Source organism: Rhamphochromis sp. 'chilingali' (genome assembly GCF_963969265.1).
Source record: "Rhamphochromis sp. 'chilingali' genome assembly, chromosome: 11".
Classification (NCBI taxonomy): Eukaryota; Metazoa; Chordata; class Actinopteri; order Cichliformes; family Cichlidae; genus Rhamphochromis; species Rhamphochromis sp. 'chilingali'.
In genome coordinates, this window is record NC_137938.1 from 12,725,975 (window position 1) to 12,742,668 (window position 16,694).

The window sequence follows — 16,694 nt, forward strand, 5'->3', positions numbered from 1 at the left end:
AGCCACAATGTCAGCTCCAATCACAGCACAGAGTCAAAGGCAAAAAAAAGACAAGACTTACATGTTGGATATTTAACATTTAAGCCATCATTCTCAAATTAGTTGCGGTCTTGTTGCACAATGACCTTAAGTCCTTGCTAGAGAAGACCATAATGTCTAAATTACGCTGTAAATGTTGTTGGTGTTCCAAAACATTAAAACCACATCCCCCAGAAGTCTTTGGCTTATTAAGAAAGTATTGGTATCTCCTTCCACAACTAGGAATTGCTCATTTTACCATCACTAACCGAAAGAAAGCCAGATATGCACTGGAATAGCTGCAGCCTTTTCCTTCTTTGTGCTAGAAACCGAACCAAAGAGCACAGCTGAACATGACAAAACTTACAAACTCTTTAGGTTACCAAATAATGAATAAAGTCAGAGACGTAAGGGTGTTTTCACTCCTGTGCTGTTTAGTCCATTTAGCCAAAGTTGTTCAATTGCAGGTGTAACCATGCCCCCCCCAAAAAAACAAAAACAAACAAACCCTAAGCTCCTTTAGAGGAGGGCGCCTGAATCTGGTTTGTTTATGGTGAGAACATGATGCAACATCAATCCTACCCAAACACCAGGCATAAGCTGCAGGTGTGAGATAAATGCCTTTACCTAGCCAGGTATGCTTTGTGTATTTCCCAGCATCCCAGAACACAAACTGTGACAACTAGCTGTAACATGAACGTTATTCACTAGTCCAGAACATGGCCCCCTCTTCATGCATTTATTTTTGTTGCTCCTGACAGAGTTTTGGTTTGCTTGGAGTTCACTTGGGGTTTTCTCTGTGTCAATGAAAACCAAACCACAGGAAAAAGCAAAAAAATGTCAAACTCATCAACTGATTCAGACCCGAGTAAACAAACTATAGTTATGAAAAACAAAATGATGCATCTAGAACCTAACAAACACATCTAAAGCTTAGGCTGGAATAATTCTGGGTTGCTCACTGTTACAGTCAGTCATGAAAGGTCATAAATTATTCACTGATGCTAATGTTACATTTGGTAGCCTTTACATTACGGTAACTTTGCAGAAAAAAGCAGCAGAAAGCACATGCTTAAATGAAGGCGTCCATACTTCCTCAGTGATATAGATCTGACACGTTATTATTGAACATTAATATCTAATGCACACAAATACATGAAACATTAAAGTACTTATTTTAATGGACTGCTAAACTGAACTAAAGGAAAGTCACATTAATAACAGCCAAAAATAAAAATGACAACTTCAATGACACATTCCCATGACTCCCTTTCTCCTTTACTTCTCCTTGGCTTTTATACCACACCCACACACACACACACACACACACACACCCACACACCCACACCCACTTCCTCTGCCTCCCTCTGTTTCACTGTATCTCTCTGTCTATGTACTCCAGCCAACCACTGTGGGTTTTCTGGGATTCCTGTGGCTGAGTCATCTTCCACTCCGTATCATCCATAATATCATCTTCCCAAAAGTCTCCCCAGTGTTGGATGCAACTGGCCGAACATGAAAGGAGTGTGTGCATGTGCAAGTATGCGTTTGAGTGAGGGGAGGGAGGGCGTCAGAGCAAGAGAGACCCTCTTCTTATCCAGCCGTTACTGAGCCGGGAACAGCCAAAATAGCATCAAATGACCCTCACCCAACCCTCCAGACCAATTTCCCAGCCGGAAAGCCAACAGCACTCACACATGCTCCAACTCCATTCGAATTCTTTGTATTCCAACTAATCCATCCATTCATTTGCTACAGCTTTAGCGGACACTTTTCAACATTAGCCTCCCTTTGCAGTCCTTAAAAAAAAAAAAAGAAAAAAAAAGAAAAAAGCAAAAAACAGAAAAAACACCCAATCCCCTGCCCACAAACCTCAATTCATGGACCTTAAACCAGCTCCAGAGTTATGCTTCACCACGGTTTCCACATCACAGAAACACAAGCCTCTTCCTTAACCATGTAGGCGACCTAATTCTTATTGTCTCCCTTACACAAAATCCCTTAGTAAAAACATTGACTTAGCATTATAGTAATTTATTCTGTTCAGTATTTGAAGTGTTTAAGTAAACATCTATTTGGCATATTTATTGCTATTTTTAAAAACACTGTACAGCTACAAAATTAAGATCCCTTGTCTTTCCAACAGCATTTGTCCCAGCCTTAACCCCAGTTTCTCAAAATTCACCACGCCCTTCCCCCTATCCAGGCTACCCTGATACACTCCATCCTCTCGTCACCTAATGCCGAACTCTCAAATTTGGAGAGCTAAATTCTTAGCTCTCCAAATTTCCCAGCCCAACACCCTTACCCCTCACCTCACCTCACAATCCTAGTTCATAACCCCAAGCCAAGTTCCCCATTACCCCACCCCAGAGATTGCATATTAGATCCTAAATCCAAGTCTCTGCAGCCTCTTATTCCCAGCCAAGACCACAGATGTTTCAGCCCGCCGCTCTCACAGTTTGGGGTATGAAGGCCAAACTTTTGACAGGGTGGTTTCTTTAAAAAGGCAGACTAAGGCTGCCAGACAAAACTACATGTGAAAGCTTACTTTAAAGCTTAGCTCACAAATGCCTATACGTGATGAACTGTATAAATAAATACACCAGACAGATGTATATGGTAAAAATTTAATACCTTAGCATGAGAACTGCCACACATGAAGTCAGCACACCAGAAACCATGAAGGCGGCCTCAGGAAGCCAGGCAAATTAAGATTATTGGCAAAGACCAAGGAACTGATCGTGGACTTCAGGAAGACCAGGAAACACTTGACCCCTGTTTCAATCCAGGGGGTCAGTGTTGACATTGTGGAGGACTATAAATACCTTGGAGTACACATTGACAATAAACTGGACTGGGCTAAAAACACCACAGCACTTTACAGGAAGGGCCAGAGTCGTCTCTATTTTTTGAGGCGACTGAGGTCCTTCAACATCTGCCAGAAAATGCTGAGGATTTTCTATGAGTCTGTTGTGGCCAGTGCGATCCTCTATGCTGTTGCATGCTGGGGGAGCAGGCTGAGGGTCGCAGATGCCAACAGACTTAATAAACTGATCCGTAAGGCCAGCAAGGTGGTGTCGGAGAGGCGGATGCTGTCCAAGATAAAGACAATGTTGGATAACACCTCCCACCCACTCCATGACATGTTGGTCAGTCACAGGAGCTCGTTCAGTGAGAGACTGAGATTACCGAAAAGCACCACTGAACGACACAAGAAATCATTCCTGCCTGTGGCCATCTCCCTGTACAACGCATCCACTTAACACACTGTTTGCTGCTACAACTACACATGTTTCTTTTCCAAATATTTATTTATAAGTGACTTATGTATGTATGTATGTATGTATGTATGTATGTATATATATATTGTACTATTCTTAGTTAGCGTATTGTCTGTCTTGTCTTAATGTTGGTTTAAAATGGAGCACTGTAACAAAAAATAATTTCCCCCAGGGATCAATAAAGTATTCTGATTCTGATTCTGATTATTAGTCAGAGGAGAAAAAAAACAACCTTAGCCGTAACTGGCCCATTTGTGATCCAAACTGCTATCCACACTGCAAGCACACGAACCTGCCAGCCAGTGGAAAAGGCCAGGGGCTCATTAAAAACAACAGGTCCTCTTCTTTGTTCCATGGAACCTGTCACCACATTCCTTTTTCTATGACTTGGCTCTTGACTCATGGAGAGGTCAGGTTATAGGAAGTTAGTCATAACAACACAGAGGACTTCAGATGGCCTCCTAACCATAGCTCAGTCTCAACACAGCTGCAGACTATTTAGCACTACTTAATCGCAAACAAAAGAGATTTACCACAGGCTCGCTAAAAGGAATTCTGTTTTATTCAAGAACCCATGTCTTAAAAGCTCCATGAGCACTTCAGACCCATGTTTTCCTGCGGTGCTAAAGGGAAAAGAAAGGGTCAAATAGGGGGTTCAGTGGGTGTATTTGTCTCAAACCATTCAGCTGGGTGGGAAATTTTGCCAAGTTCGGTATAGAATAACAACCAAAAGATCATTGTCATATGTCAAACTTGCACTTTTAACATAAAAACTAGAGCACCAAATTCCATCAGAAGCATTACACTGCAGCAGTTTGTCCATCAGTTATTCCATACTGACAACATTTACCTTGAAAAGTCAGACATTTATTTATACAGCTAATCCTAGTGAGACTGTCCTAATTGTATTAAATGTAAAACTCAAAATCTGCATTGAGTTTAAATTTGCAAAATTTGCCAAATTCAAAGACTTTGTTGTGTGTGAGATGGTTTTCTTGGCCACCGCTGATACTATCAAGTTTGGAAATGTTGGATTTTAAGGTTGGAGAGATTATTGGAAAACTCTCAGCTGCATGTCTAGCTAGATTATTTGGAAAACCTAAGAACGTATCAGAACCTCCACAGGCAGGGTAAACAATGATTTGAAATCCCAAAGAGTATGACTGCCAGTAAGTGACTCAGTGCGAGTGTGGTCCACAGAGCTCTTGTGCGAGAAGGAAAACAAACAACTAGTGATTTACAGTGATGCAGGCATGTGTATAAGACAAAAAAAAGTGTTGTAATCTACACAAACACAATATAAAACAGTATAAGAACAATTTATGACTCAATATTAATCTTGTTACTTTTTTTTAGCTGTATATTGTCCTGTCATAAGTTCTAACATAGCTCTAAGAGCACAGAGAGAAAATTAAATCAGTGTATCAACACAAACTATGATAATTAAATTTTGATCTCTGTATCTGGATCTCTGTATGTGGTAAATAAATGAATTACAGATGTCGCTGAATGCATGTTTTGTCCCTGTAAGAACTAAGCAACACTGGTAACCTCAAAAGCCAAACATTAGTGGGATTAGTAGAAAAAAAGAAATCAAATACTGTAATAAATTTTTTTTTAAATTGTTTTATTTTACATTTTTCTTAGTTTTATAAATGACAAGTCGCTGCTTTTAGACGAAAGTTGACTGCAAAGAAGCAGGGAAGAATAAGAGGCATAGAGAACAAGAGAGAGCCCTGCTGAGAAGAAAGAGATATGGAGTAAATGTGAATGCGAGAGGGAGGAGAAGTGAGGAGAAATGAAATCAATAATGAACGGCTCCATAACAGGAACTTAATCAGAACAGCAGGTCCCTATATTGCTCCTGACTAGCACACGCATCACCGCCGTCGATTCAATTTACTCCCCAAACCCTGAAAAAATAAATAAAACATGGAAAATAAATTGAGACGCTCATTCAAATTCATTAGAACTCGTCCCTGTGTGCCTACAGTACATAATATTCCTTGAAGAAGCAGAAGAAGTAAAATGGAAGAAATGAAAATATGCCAACAGCTCGGTATTGGTTTCTAGGTGAGAATGAAAGTGATGGTACAAAGTCATAACAGCCTCCTCAAACACCACCGCCTTATTCTTCCTCTTGTACCCACACATTATTACTGTATATAAATACACATACTGTATTTACACACAATAATAGGATATGAGCGCACACACTGTGATTAAGTACACAAATTTGCAGACTAATATCAATGCTTACGCCTACATTTAACTGTGCAAACAATTTGGGTGCTGAAGTTGATTTGAAAAATGTACAATTTCTAGCTACTTGGCAGGTAGGTTACTGCAAACATATTGGAATCATATTGGAGTGTCATCTGTCTCTAGTAATCCCACACAGACTCAGTGATGTTAAGATCAGGACTACAGGTATATGGGGGGCCGTGCCCATCTGTTGCATGGTGCAAAAACTGATGTATCCACAATGATTTGCAATCTTTTCGCTGTTCCACTTTAACATCTTTTAGAGAACAAACATACTAGAGCAGACCGTGTAAGACTATTCAGCCAGTGTCTTCAAACACCATCTATGACAATTTAGAATTTCAATTTTTTTATAAACACAATGAAACTAACAGCGCTGTATTTAGTTAAAACATGCACAATGTTTCTGAAACTCAAACCCTAAGAGCGTTTAGACCAGGGGTAGGCAACTTTTCTGATGGCGAGTGCCATTTAAAATTTCCTCAGAAGTCAGTGTGCCATATGATTACATTAGCAATAAATTTAATAACACTATATGAACAGTTACACACTATATAGAACCACTTTATAGAATTATGTTGGCAGATGTTGGCAGCTATCAGCGAATAGTTATCAGCCATTTTGGAAAAAAAAAGAAAAAAAAATACACTTTTTATCCATAACAGCAAATGAACTGTACAACAGAAAATGCAAATGCTATTTATGGTCTCACAACAATGATAAGAAAAATAAACTGAGCCAATATGGCATGTTTGTTAATACACACTGATCTCTGATCTCTTCATGTGAGAAGAATTCTGCTCACACAGATATGTAGAGCCAAATACTGTCAATAAGGCCTCTGCAATGTTCTGAAGACAGTTAAACTTGTCAGGTAGTGATGTCCAGCAGGTGAAAATGCAAGCTCCATGAACACGCACAGCTGTGGATTCCAGCTGCTTCGATGTTGCATTAACTCAGCCAGTTAATGCGAGACAAATCTAGCTACTCATTAAAGATTTCTGGTTTGATCAGAAAATAAAACATTGGTCCATACACCTGAAAGTCCCAAAAATGCATTGTGTCTCGAGTCTACGGATGTATCCGTGTATTTCCGTGGTGCTGATGCTGTGCTGAGCGGACAGCTGCTGAAGCTTTTGAAGTGTCAGAATGTGGAAAGCTAACAACGTCCCTTTTTGTTAGCTTTATTGTTATTTTTAGCCAATTACAAGTTGAATCTGGTAGTTCGGGTTGTTAGTTAAGATACCATCATTAAGAAGAGGAACAACTAATGTGTCTATGCGAGCTGATTTGCGATGTGCACCACTGGCGCGGCCATTTATTTTTTGATGCACCTTCTCAGATTAATTCACTGCATGTCGTGCCCAGGGCTGTACTGGGACGAAAAAAATTGGCCCGGGCATTTTGACTAAAGACCGGCCCACCGGGTATTAAAGCCATAAAGCCTTTGAATAAAAACAAACGCTGTTGTGACAGTGATGTACAATCTTGTTGGTATATGTATGATACATTTTATGTCAGATAAAAACTTTGGTTGTAAGATTCACACAATTATTTAATAAAAACTAGACATTTTAAATGAGAATAAGAAAGTATTTCTCTGTGCCCCCCTTTCCCTGTTAATGCCCTACCTGGCCCCCTGGCAAAACTTTTCTAGACCCGCCCCTGCACAGTTACCAGCTGTCAGCTACATTAAAAAAAGGATCCTGGGGTTATTTGTCTCTCAGAAACAGTTCATAACTTCCCTTCAACTCATTCATGTCACCTAAAAGGTAAACCTGTTTCTCTATCACCTGTTCAGCTCTGATGATTCAGTAAGGACATCTCCTGGTTTCATCTTCATGTTTCCCTCTCACCAGATAACCAAACCGATATCATGACCACGAGCTTTTACAGCTGTGGCTCCAGCAAACATCAGCTGATACTTAAAATTAATATTAAATAAATTCTAACAACAGCTGATCAAGCTTAAACGTGCTGCTGCTGTTTAGCGCGACATCCGGCGGTTTCCTCTTTCTAGCGCAAAGTGGGCGATAAACAAACAAGAGAGAAAAGCCAATCAGCTGATCATTGATCAGTCAAGTAGCAACTGGAGAGGGAGGGGGAGAGAATAAGAGGAGAAGAAGAGGCAGCTGTGCAGCGTAACGACAGAATAAATCCACCTTTGTGTCTTTTTCCATCCTAGACAAACTGCGTCCCTTCTCAGCTCAACACGAAACGCGTAATATTTTCTCTGAATGCGGGACGATTCCGTCTTTTTACGGGACGGTTGGCAACTCTACTAACTAACCTTATGAATAAAATAAAGTTCACTATCAGTAACATCATAGCACCCACCCAGCTGTATAGAAACTCCGTCATGCTAGCTAGTACGCAGTACGAGTTATTGTAACTGACGGTAAAAAGTCAGCACAACGAAAATAAACTCCACCTAAACTTGGTTCATATCTGACCCAGATAGACTGCAGGTCATAACTTCTTACCTGAAGTTCAGTTCACCTGACACTCTCGGACCGGCGGCCGCCTCGGGTCTCTCCTCCTCCTGCCTCCCCTCTCCCTCATCCACCTGCTGGCCTCCACCACTTGTTAATTTTACTGAATCTGTGGAAGCTACGCCATAGCCACCACCAAACAACTGAGTTATTTTTACACACCAGCCAGCATTTGGCCAATCCACCACCTTTCATTGTTTATACCATTACAAAAAAATAAATAAATAAAAAATTAAAAAAATCATCGGGCCACCGAGCAAATGCCCGGTATGCCCGATGGCCAGTCCAGCTATGGTTGTGCCATCAGTTAACCCTTCGCATGCCAACTGTGGCACGCGTGCCTAGGGTTGCCGACCCATGGTTTAGACCAAATCAACAATGCTGAAAGATTGATTTAAAACTGTGTTGCACAAAGCCAATACAATTTAAAAAAATTTAAGTCCAACCTGAATGACAAAGTGCTTTGTAGAACCCTGTGCATACAATTTAAGCTTCTGTAATTTCTTATCAATAATGGAGCAGTACCAGCCGATTCAAGTGCATATTTGATCTGGCAGATTTTTAACAGCAGATGCATTTCCTTTACGCAACCCTCTCAGAGATTTGTGGCTCCTCCTGGTCTCAATCCAAGGATCTTTTGAATACACATGTATGTTAACCACTATACTATAAAACCAATACGAAGACAATTTAATATCTTTAAATAACTAATCTGGTGATTAATCTGGGTCTGAACTCCACTGACAACATGTGGGATACACTGGAGGAGAAGACTTGACCCTATCAATGCAAGAAAAAAAAAATTGCAATTTTAGATGAAAATAAATGTTCTGCCATTACATAAGCTTATTAAAACATCATCAAAGCTAAAGTTATTTGGCTGGGCAGTCTATCACCAAATTAAGAATGAACCATTGAATAGAGAACTCAACTCAAGAGCTACTTTTGTACTCATTTGACTCAAGTTGTTTTACTACTTTTTCCAAAAAAAAAAAAAAAAAAAAAAAAGGTTTTAGCATTTATATAGCTTACGAAGTTTTAATGTGATAGATAACAATCTAAACAACTAAAGTGGGGGGAAAAACAAACCGCACACACACACACAAGAAACAAAGGGGACAAAAACACAAAATCAGTGAAATCCAAAGTTGTGTAAAAGTGCAAACCACGGTGGGGATGATGGAAGGGGGCAGGCTTTGGATGGTCAGCCAGGCATGGGAGTTCTAATCTGATTGATGTTTTAATAGTTGGATGTGCTCCCTCAACCAATGCATTTCTTCCCCCATGTACACAGAAATCTTATTTTGTGCTCACTTTTTTCCCCACTCAGTCTTTTACAAACACCTATCTCTGTCCCTCACACCAATGCCATAACTCACTCTCACCCTTTTCTCCTCCTCCCTTCTTCTCTCCATCACTACCTTAGTCCCAGTCTTCCAGACAGCTTCATAATGCCTGGCACCTCCTCAACACTGGCTCTAATTGAAAGATGAACGAGTTTATTTGGGATTAATCCATCACTCTGTCACCTGAGGAGAGAAAGAAAGACCTAGAAGGAGAGGAGAAGAGAGACCCAAGCTGTGGGAACTCATGATCTAAACAACATTTTAAATCTCATATTGCACCACAAAGTCTTAATGACCTTGTTTCATTATAAAGACACACACACACACACACACACACACACACACACACACTGTGAATACATGAAAATAATTATTAGAATGTAATGTGTTAAATTTGCTTAGATGAGAGGGTCCAGCAATAGGTCAGAGGAATAGGGAAGGATTTGTTTGTGTTTTAGTTTGGCTTAGCTGTAGCCTGAGATTGTGTGTAATTGTTTAGAGAGAAAGGAATTTATGGACACTGGGTTCTGCGGTCATAAAAGGAGACAGGAAGCTACAGTTGGGGGTTGCTGATGCTTGTACCTTTAATAGAAACTCATAATTGTTATAACTTAGAAGTAGGTTTGCAGGAGACTCTCCACATGATCTGTAAATGTAAGACAACAAGAGGCCACTGGCCCAGTGGATGCAGAGTGGGGGTCTCAGTGTTTGTAATATGTTAACTCTGTTTTGTATGTTGTCTAAAGGAATTTGGTGTAGCTTGGGTGAGATTACTTTTATGACCCCCAGGAAGTCTCACACACACACACACACACACACACACACACAGTGCTTTGACTGTTATGACGCACCCACACCTACATGCACAGTCACTCACATAGACACACGGGTACGCGCACACACAGGCACTCACGTGCTCGTGCATACACACACAGACAGAGTTTGCAGCACACCATGGGGGTTTTATGATGGGGTCACTTCTATAAAGCTGGCTGTAACAAACAAAGGAGTGGAAGATCTGCAGAGGGACACCGGCCTTGCACGTCTTCCCTTCTAGAAGATGCATGCTTAAATGAAGATGAATAAAGGTTTTGTGAAATGACTACTGAGTTCCAGTGCCGTCTCTGGATGCCCGAGGAATAAAAGAACCGGGGTGAAACTGATTTCGTAACAATATATATTGTGCTTGTATTCCTGAATTGGACAAGGTTTGAAGCTGTAATAAAATAGAAAAATGCTATACATATATGTTTGTGGAACAAACAAGTACTGAGAGACAGAAGGGCAGATGGGATGTAGGAAAACTGACAGAGGACCCCTCTCCTGACAGAACAGACAAAAAGTAGCATCAATATGATCAAATAACTGACAACTACACTGTAATTGGACCATAGACACACATAGGCAAACTCACTTTTAGTGATGCATTTTAAAATACTACAAAAGTAAAATGGGACAGGTGAAGAGTTAACTCTGAATAAAAAAAAGCAGCTGTGCACATGGGTATTAAGACACCTCGGGCAAATACAAACCTTTTTTGCTGTTTGCCTCAGCCAAACTGTGTTCTTGTGTTTAATACTAGTGGCTCCAATGGGAGCATAACTCTGAACCCTGACAGAGGCACGGGTATTCCTCAACTACTTACTTATAAACAAAGTGCTCTTTCATGCTGAGGGAACCACAGAATCTGCCTACTGTGCACACTTGCTGCATCATTACTACAAAAGCCGATGCAGGTAATCGTTTACACAATGCTGTAAGTCAGTACTGAGTGGGGATATTGCAGCAATTTGTGTCTCAGATGGCACGAGATATTCTTTGCATGCCTTGCAGATATTCTGCCCTTATGGGATTTGAGGGGGAAATAAATTTTTAATTACTTAGCAGATCATTTCCAAAAAAGGTAAATTATAGGAAGGAGGCTGCTCTCAGTCAGCATGGGAGGCTGAAAACTACTCATCTGACATCAAGTCCAGTTCCTTTCTTCACCAAAGGCTCCCAGATCACCCCACATACTGCCATCAGCTATTACAGTACATAAGCTACAGTGTAAATGAATTAGGCTAGAAACTGCAATACCTACTTTTGTTTTGACGAGCTGGATGAATGTGTGCTATCCACGAAAGCATCCAAATCTTTTTTTTTTTGGTCTCTTGATAAATTGTCATCACAAACAGCAAAGTCAAGCTTAAATGATTTTGTAACAGCAAGTCTGAACTTATTTGTGTCATTTTCCAGTCTCATCAAAAAGACAGGTATTACACTGCTTCACTGCAAGACTAAGGAGACTAGCATGACTTGAAGTGGTTCCCTTTTTTTCCCTTCAGGCGTATCTCATAAACAAACATTCTCCAATTGTCATGTGACCATAAAAGGCCCCCTGACACTGGGTGAGACATTTAGAGCTGAAAATAGAGGTCAATTCAAGTACTTTATATCCTGCTGAAAATTGTCTCAGTGACCATCTTTGTTACTCTGTTGATGTCCCTGTGCCTGGAGCCAATTCTCCTGTGTCATGTGACCTGCTGAATGCAGTTTGTGTCACATGGATGGACTGAATTTTATTTTTACAGCCCAGCAGGCTCTCTGAGAAGACTGAACACACCCTAGGTTAATATCCTTACAGCAAGTCAGAAAGGGAGAGAAAAACAAGACTGGAGGATTTATTTTTGTTCTTGTACAACAAAAAATAAAGTTTACAATTTGGCAGTTACCAACAACCAGACAAACAGAATGGGGGCGCTGTAGCCCCAGCTAGGAGCTGATTGTATCAGGGTGATAAAACATGTACAATTAGCTAGAAAATAATTAATCAATTAATATGCTCGACTTATCACACACACCCCGTCAAAAAAAAAAAAAAAATCTTCTGAGAGCATTAATGTATACCACAACACAGCACTTGTACAAGTGGGAAAAAAAATGGCTGGAGAGCAGTAGGCCGGGTTCGAGTCCAAACCCGTGGCCCTCTACACCCCCACTTTCTTGTCCATCTTCACTGTCCCTATCCAATAAAGGCTGAAAAAAGGCCAAAAAAATAATTAGAAAAGGCTTTTTCATGACAACTCATTCAAACAAGCCATATTTGTTCAGTCTTTTTCCAGTTTTAATGTCATAAACATTTCAAAAGCTAACCAAAGTCTATAGTTTGAGATGTAGCTCTTGTTTTTGTATTTAATTTTCTAATTATTGTATGGTCTGACCTTGGTGTAAATTTGCTGACATATGTCCACTCTTGGGAAAACTGGCATTGTGTTGACTCGCACTCGAATACTCCACACCAGCAAATTCCCAAAACATCTGCTTTAATAGAGGTGATCACACTCGTGGATGCTCTGTCAAGTGTATTTGATTAACAGCACCTGATTGCCACCCTCTTAATTCTTATGGAAGTAGTAAAGCTGTGAAAATGCTCTTTTTCACATGCCTGTACACAAAAGATGGATGTAACCACTATGCTAAGTCAGCATTTGGTTTGTGCTCTTTCGAAGTCTTGGGTTTTGCATTTTAGCCAACATGGCTTTAAGTTCTAAAGTTGTGACAAGCAAGGAGTGGATCTGACTAAGAATGAGAGGATTCCACACCCATACAGCGGTGATTTGTCAACCACAAGGTAGCCACGTCCTAAAGCATATCCTGCTGTATCATCAAGTTTACTGTAAATGGGACTAAAACTTTAAAAATACACATTATGACATTGTATAAAAAAAGACTGTGAGAAACAGACTTCTTTGCATTGCTTCAATTGTTTTCAAATAAAGAACATGATGTCAGCATCACTCATTCTCTCAGAAGTTAACAGGTACCCATGAAAGGATGCTGCAAAACAGAAATACAGCCTGTCAGCATGGCAAGTTCTAGTATGATTGTTTTGCTGTATAGATGTATAGATAAAGATTTTCCACAGACTTGCCCACTTCCTAGAGGAGAGTTCAACATATGAAACTTTAAAAGGCACATCTCAAAGAATGGCTCATGTCAAACCAAGTCTGTTATCACTTTCAACTTATTTTAGTATGGTAAATTGTTCATATTTGTTTACTTTATCTCCACTAACGTGGACTGTTCTTGTTGAATGGAAAGGAAGAAAGAGGTGAAAGATTTTAGACAATGCAGCTCCCAAAGGAACTGCTGAAGTCAGTCCTTATGTACATTTAAAGGAAGCCATCAGTACAGATCCTCAGATTGTGACCAAAAAAAAAAAAAAAAAAAAAAAAAATCTCACATTTTCAAAAGTCAGAACATCAGCAACCAATTTTAAACGCAACACTGAGTTGGAGCATCTGGCTAGTGATTGATGATAAGAAGTAATCACTACCAAAGGATAAGATCATGCAAACAACTAACAGCTGCAGACATTCTTATAGAGCTGAATTACATTTGTAGGCTGGCCTGCTTTCAGTTGTTCTGGTTTATGCAACATTGTTTAAATGCTAGAAGACAAAAACACTTAAAGTCCCCTGTCTGTGAAGCAAGGGCTCACACAGAACAATAAAGAATAATAATAATTTGAACTAGTCAGTCTTTGAAAATTTAGTTCACTGTTTATAAACTAAGTGAACTGAACTTTAAGTGTTTTCCAAGTGTGAATTTAAATGGCCATAAAGGTGATGATAATCCATTCTAAGTAAAGCATGGAAATGGGGCCACAGTACACAGGCATGTGCTCAGTGTTAACTACATGTCCAGGTGTGCCCCAAGAGTAATGGGTATCCTGCTGCTAATGGCTGAAATGACCATGTGTGTCTCTTCAAGAGCTATGGCTGCAGACAAAGTGGCATTGCTCCCAAAAATTACTTTTTAGAGGTAGACAGTGAGATTCTTCAGTGCAACCTCAATCACTGCCCACCTGTGTCAAAGAGGGCAAAAAAGCCACTATCCTAACACTGGCTGCATCACTTCACAAAACTGTGCTTTTAGCCCTGTTTCACCAAAGGAGGACAACCAAGCATTCTTCTAGGGATGTTCTGGTGACTATTTCCTTAGTTGCATAAATGAGAAGGATTCAAATCAGGTTATGTAAGGAAAACTTTTAAACAGTCCAAAATAAAAAAAAAATACTGTCCTCTGTGTCCACTCTCCTTGTCATTGTTTGTTCTAGTATAATGTGATCACTGTTTTTGTCCTTGTCACATGACCTGTAAATAGTGTCTCTGTATGTTTTTACTAACTTGTGTTTAACACCAACCTGCCAGAGGGTCTGCAGATGGAAATTAGCCCAAGGCTATAATCTGGCATATTTACATTTGTTAAAATGTTCATTAATATGTATTGCCCCTCTTTCTAAAAAATAAATAAATAAAAAACAAGAACAATTTATAGTTAGAAAATAGTTATCCAAACAAATACTGCAGGAGAATTTAGGAGCCAAATGAAAATACACTGTCTTCATCATTTCAAACAACACTGCATGCACACACTGCTGCTGCCACTTATTGAAAACGCACTATCATAGTGTGTTGTTGTGTTGTAGTGCAGTTTGCACACTGAGCTATTCACTATAAACGACATGGAAATGCCACAGTGTGATACTGCGTTTTGAAATCTCAATGTTACCATTTTAGTCGTCACCATGTTTTTATTTGTTAATAATATTTGAAGTAATATGAATATGAAGTAATAATATTTGAATGAGAGTGTGAAGTACTAAGTTTAGCTAAGGCTATAGTGTTGTTAGCGAGCAGCACCTGCTACGCATGGTCGCATATACCTGCTAATTAGTGCAACATAACAGCTACTAAAATACTAGAATTTCACTCACCAAAACCGAAGCACAAACTTCTTGGACAAGCTGTTGAAGAGGACAAGTCATATTATTTTTCAGATAATTCCAAAAGAATGCACCAAAGCTGCAGCAGCACCACAAAGGTAAGACACAGGTCCGCTTCAGTGACTTCAATCAGCCCAGGTGTGGCGGCAAACCTGTCCGTGAGAGAAGCCACGCCCCTAAAACCTTTATCGAATCTAAATGGATGAAAATTGAAAATTGTAAATTAGGACTAATCTAATGAATAATCTGGTAGGCTTAGACCCCTGCTAAATAAAGCTTCCAAGAAATTAAAAAGTGATCATTTGGATGTATAGAAAATACAAACTTTGCTTGGCCTACAAGCAGAAAACCAGAAAACTTCCAGTACCAAAAATCTTTATCCCTGCCTACAGCGAAAAACTATGCAAAATCTGTTCCCAGAAAAACAAAAGAAAACATTGATTTTTAATCCCAATACAGCAATCAAACATGTTTATGTACAGGACTGTGTAAAGGTCTTGAGCCACCCCTCATTTCTGTATATTTTGCTTCTAAGGAGTTGGGCTTTTTTTAAAATCATTTTCCGAACTAGTTTTGGATATTAGCTGTTTTTTCATTCGATTTTAGTTGAGTCCTTGAGGTTGATCATTTTCAGAGAAGTGTTCTCTTTCTTTGTTAAGCCACTTAACACTGACCTTTGAATCACACAGCCACCTTGGTTCACTACTTTAGTCCTGAAAAGTAATTTTAGATGTTAACCTGTAGGCCTAGCACTGACACACTGTACTGCTTCTTTCATTACATTTCTTTATACTTCAATGAAGCCAAACGTCCTTGAATTTTTTGTTTACTCAAGGGAAGTGTGTCTTTTTTTTTGTTAAGTCTCTGATCAATGCCAAAGATAACAAATTTGATAGGAATAAAATAGTATTTTTGGACCAAAAAGGTGATCCCAATAGAGCCATTAGCCTCAAAAACTGGCATATCATGGCATGGTATGTGATGTGGGTTTAAAAACATTTGACTACAAGTGGAGGACAAAGGAAGGAGGACAAAGGAAGAAGTGACAGGCCAACCTTCAAATGAATACTAACTTAAGATCGTCATTTGATGTGCATTGTATTCATAAACTGGATTATTCGATAATATGAGCTTTTTTGTTACAGATTTCCTAACTCAACTTTCAAATAAATGTTAAAATAATAAATATAAAGCTGTCTGGATTCTTTTTAATTATACATAAATAAAGATGTTCTTGAATTACTTCTTATCATGCGCTTTATAGAGATAGACTGAGATTACATTTTGAGAGTCAGTGCTGATAACATATTTATTGTCCAATAATTGCCAGGATAAAGACTTTCCAGTATATCCTCATAGCCATTTATCTGTGATGGGCCAGACTTGTCTGATAATACTGGCTGACCCATAAATCAGACTCGCTCTGACCCAAAACAACGGTGCGTGCATAGCCATAAAGAAGACCATTTTTGTCAAAACCTCAGCTAGTGTTTTGTTCTATGCTGATTGTGAATATTTC

General features: G+C 39.4%; 1 protein-coding gene across 1 annotated transcript in view; it reads right to left on the reverse strand.

Annotated features, from left to right (window-relative positions):
* Positions 1-15,232, reverse strand: part of LOC308406293 (RNA-binding motif, single-stranded-interacting protein 3-like) — a 164,353-nt gene extending 149,121 nt beyond the window's left edge. The window contains exon 1 of the mRNA XM_080897216.1: positions 15,167-15,232. Within this exon, the coding sequence (XP_080753342.1) occupies positions 15,167-15,217 (51 nt within the window). The 5' untranslated portion in view covers positions 15,218-15,232. The remainder of the gene's footprint in view (positions 1-15,166) is intronic.
* Between the last annotated feature and the right edge of the window lie 1,462 nt (positions 15,233-16,694).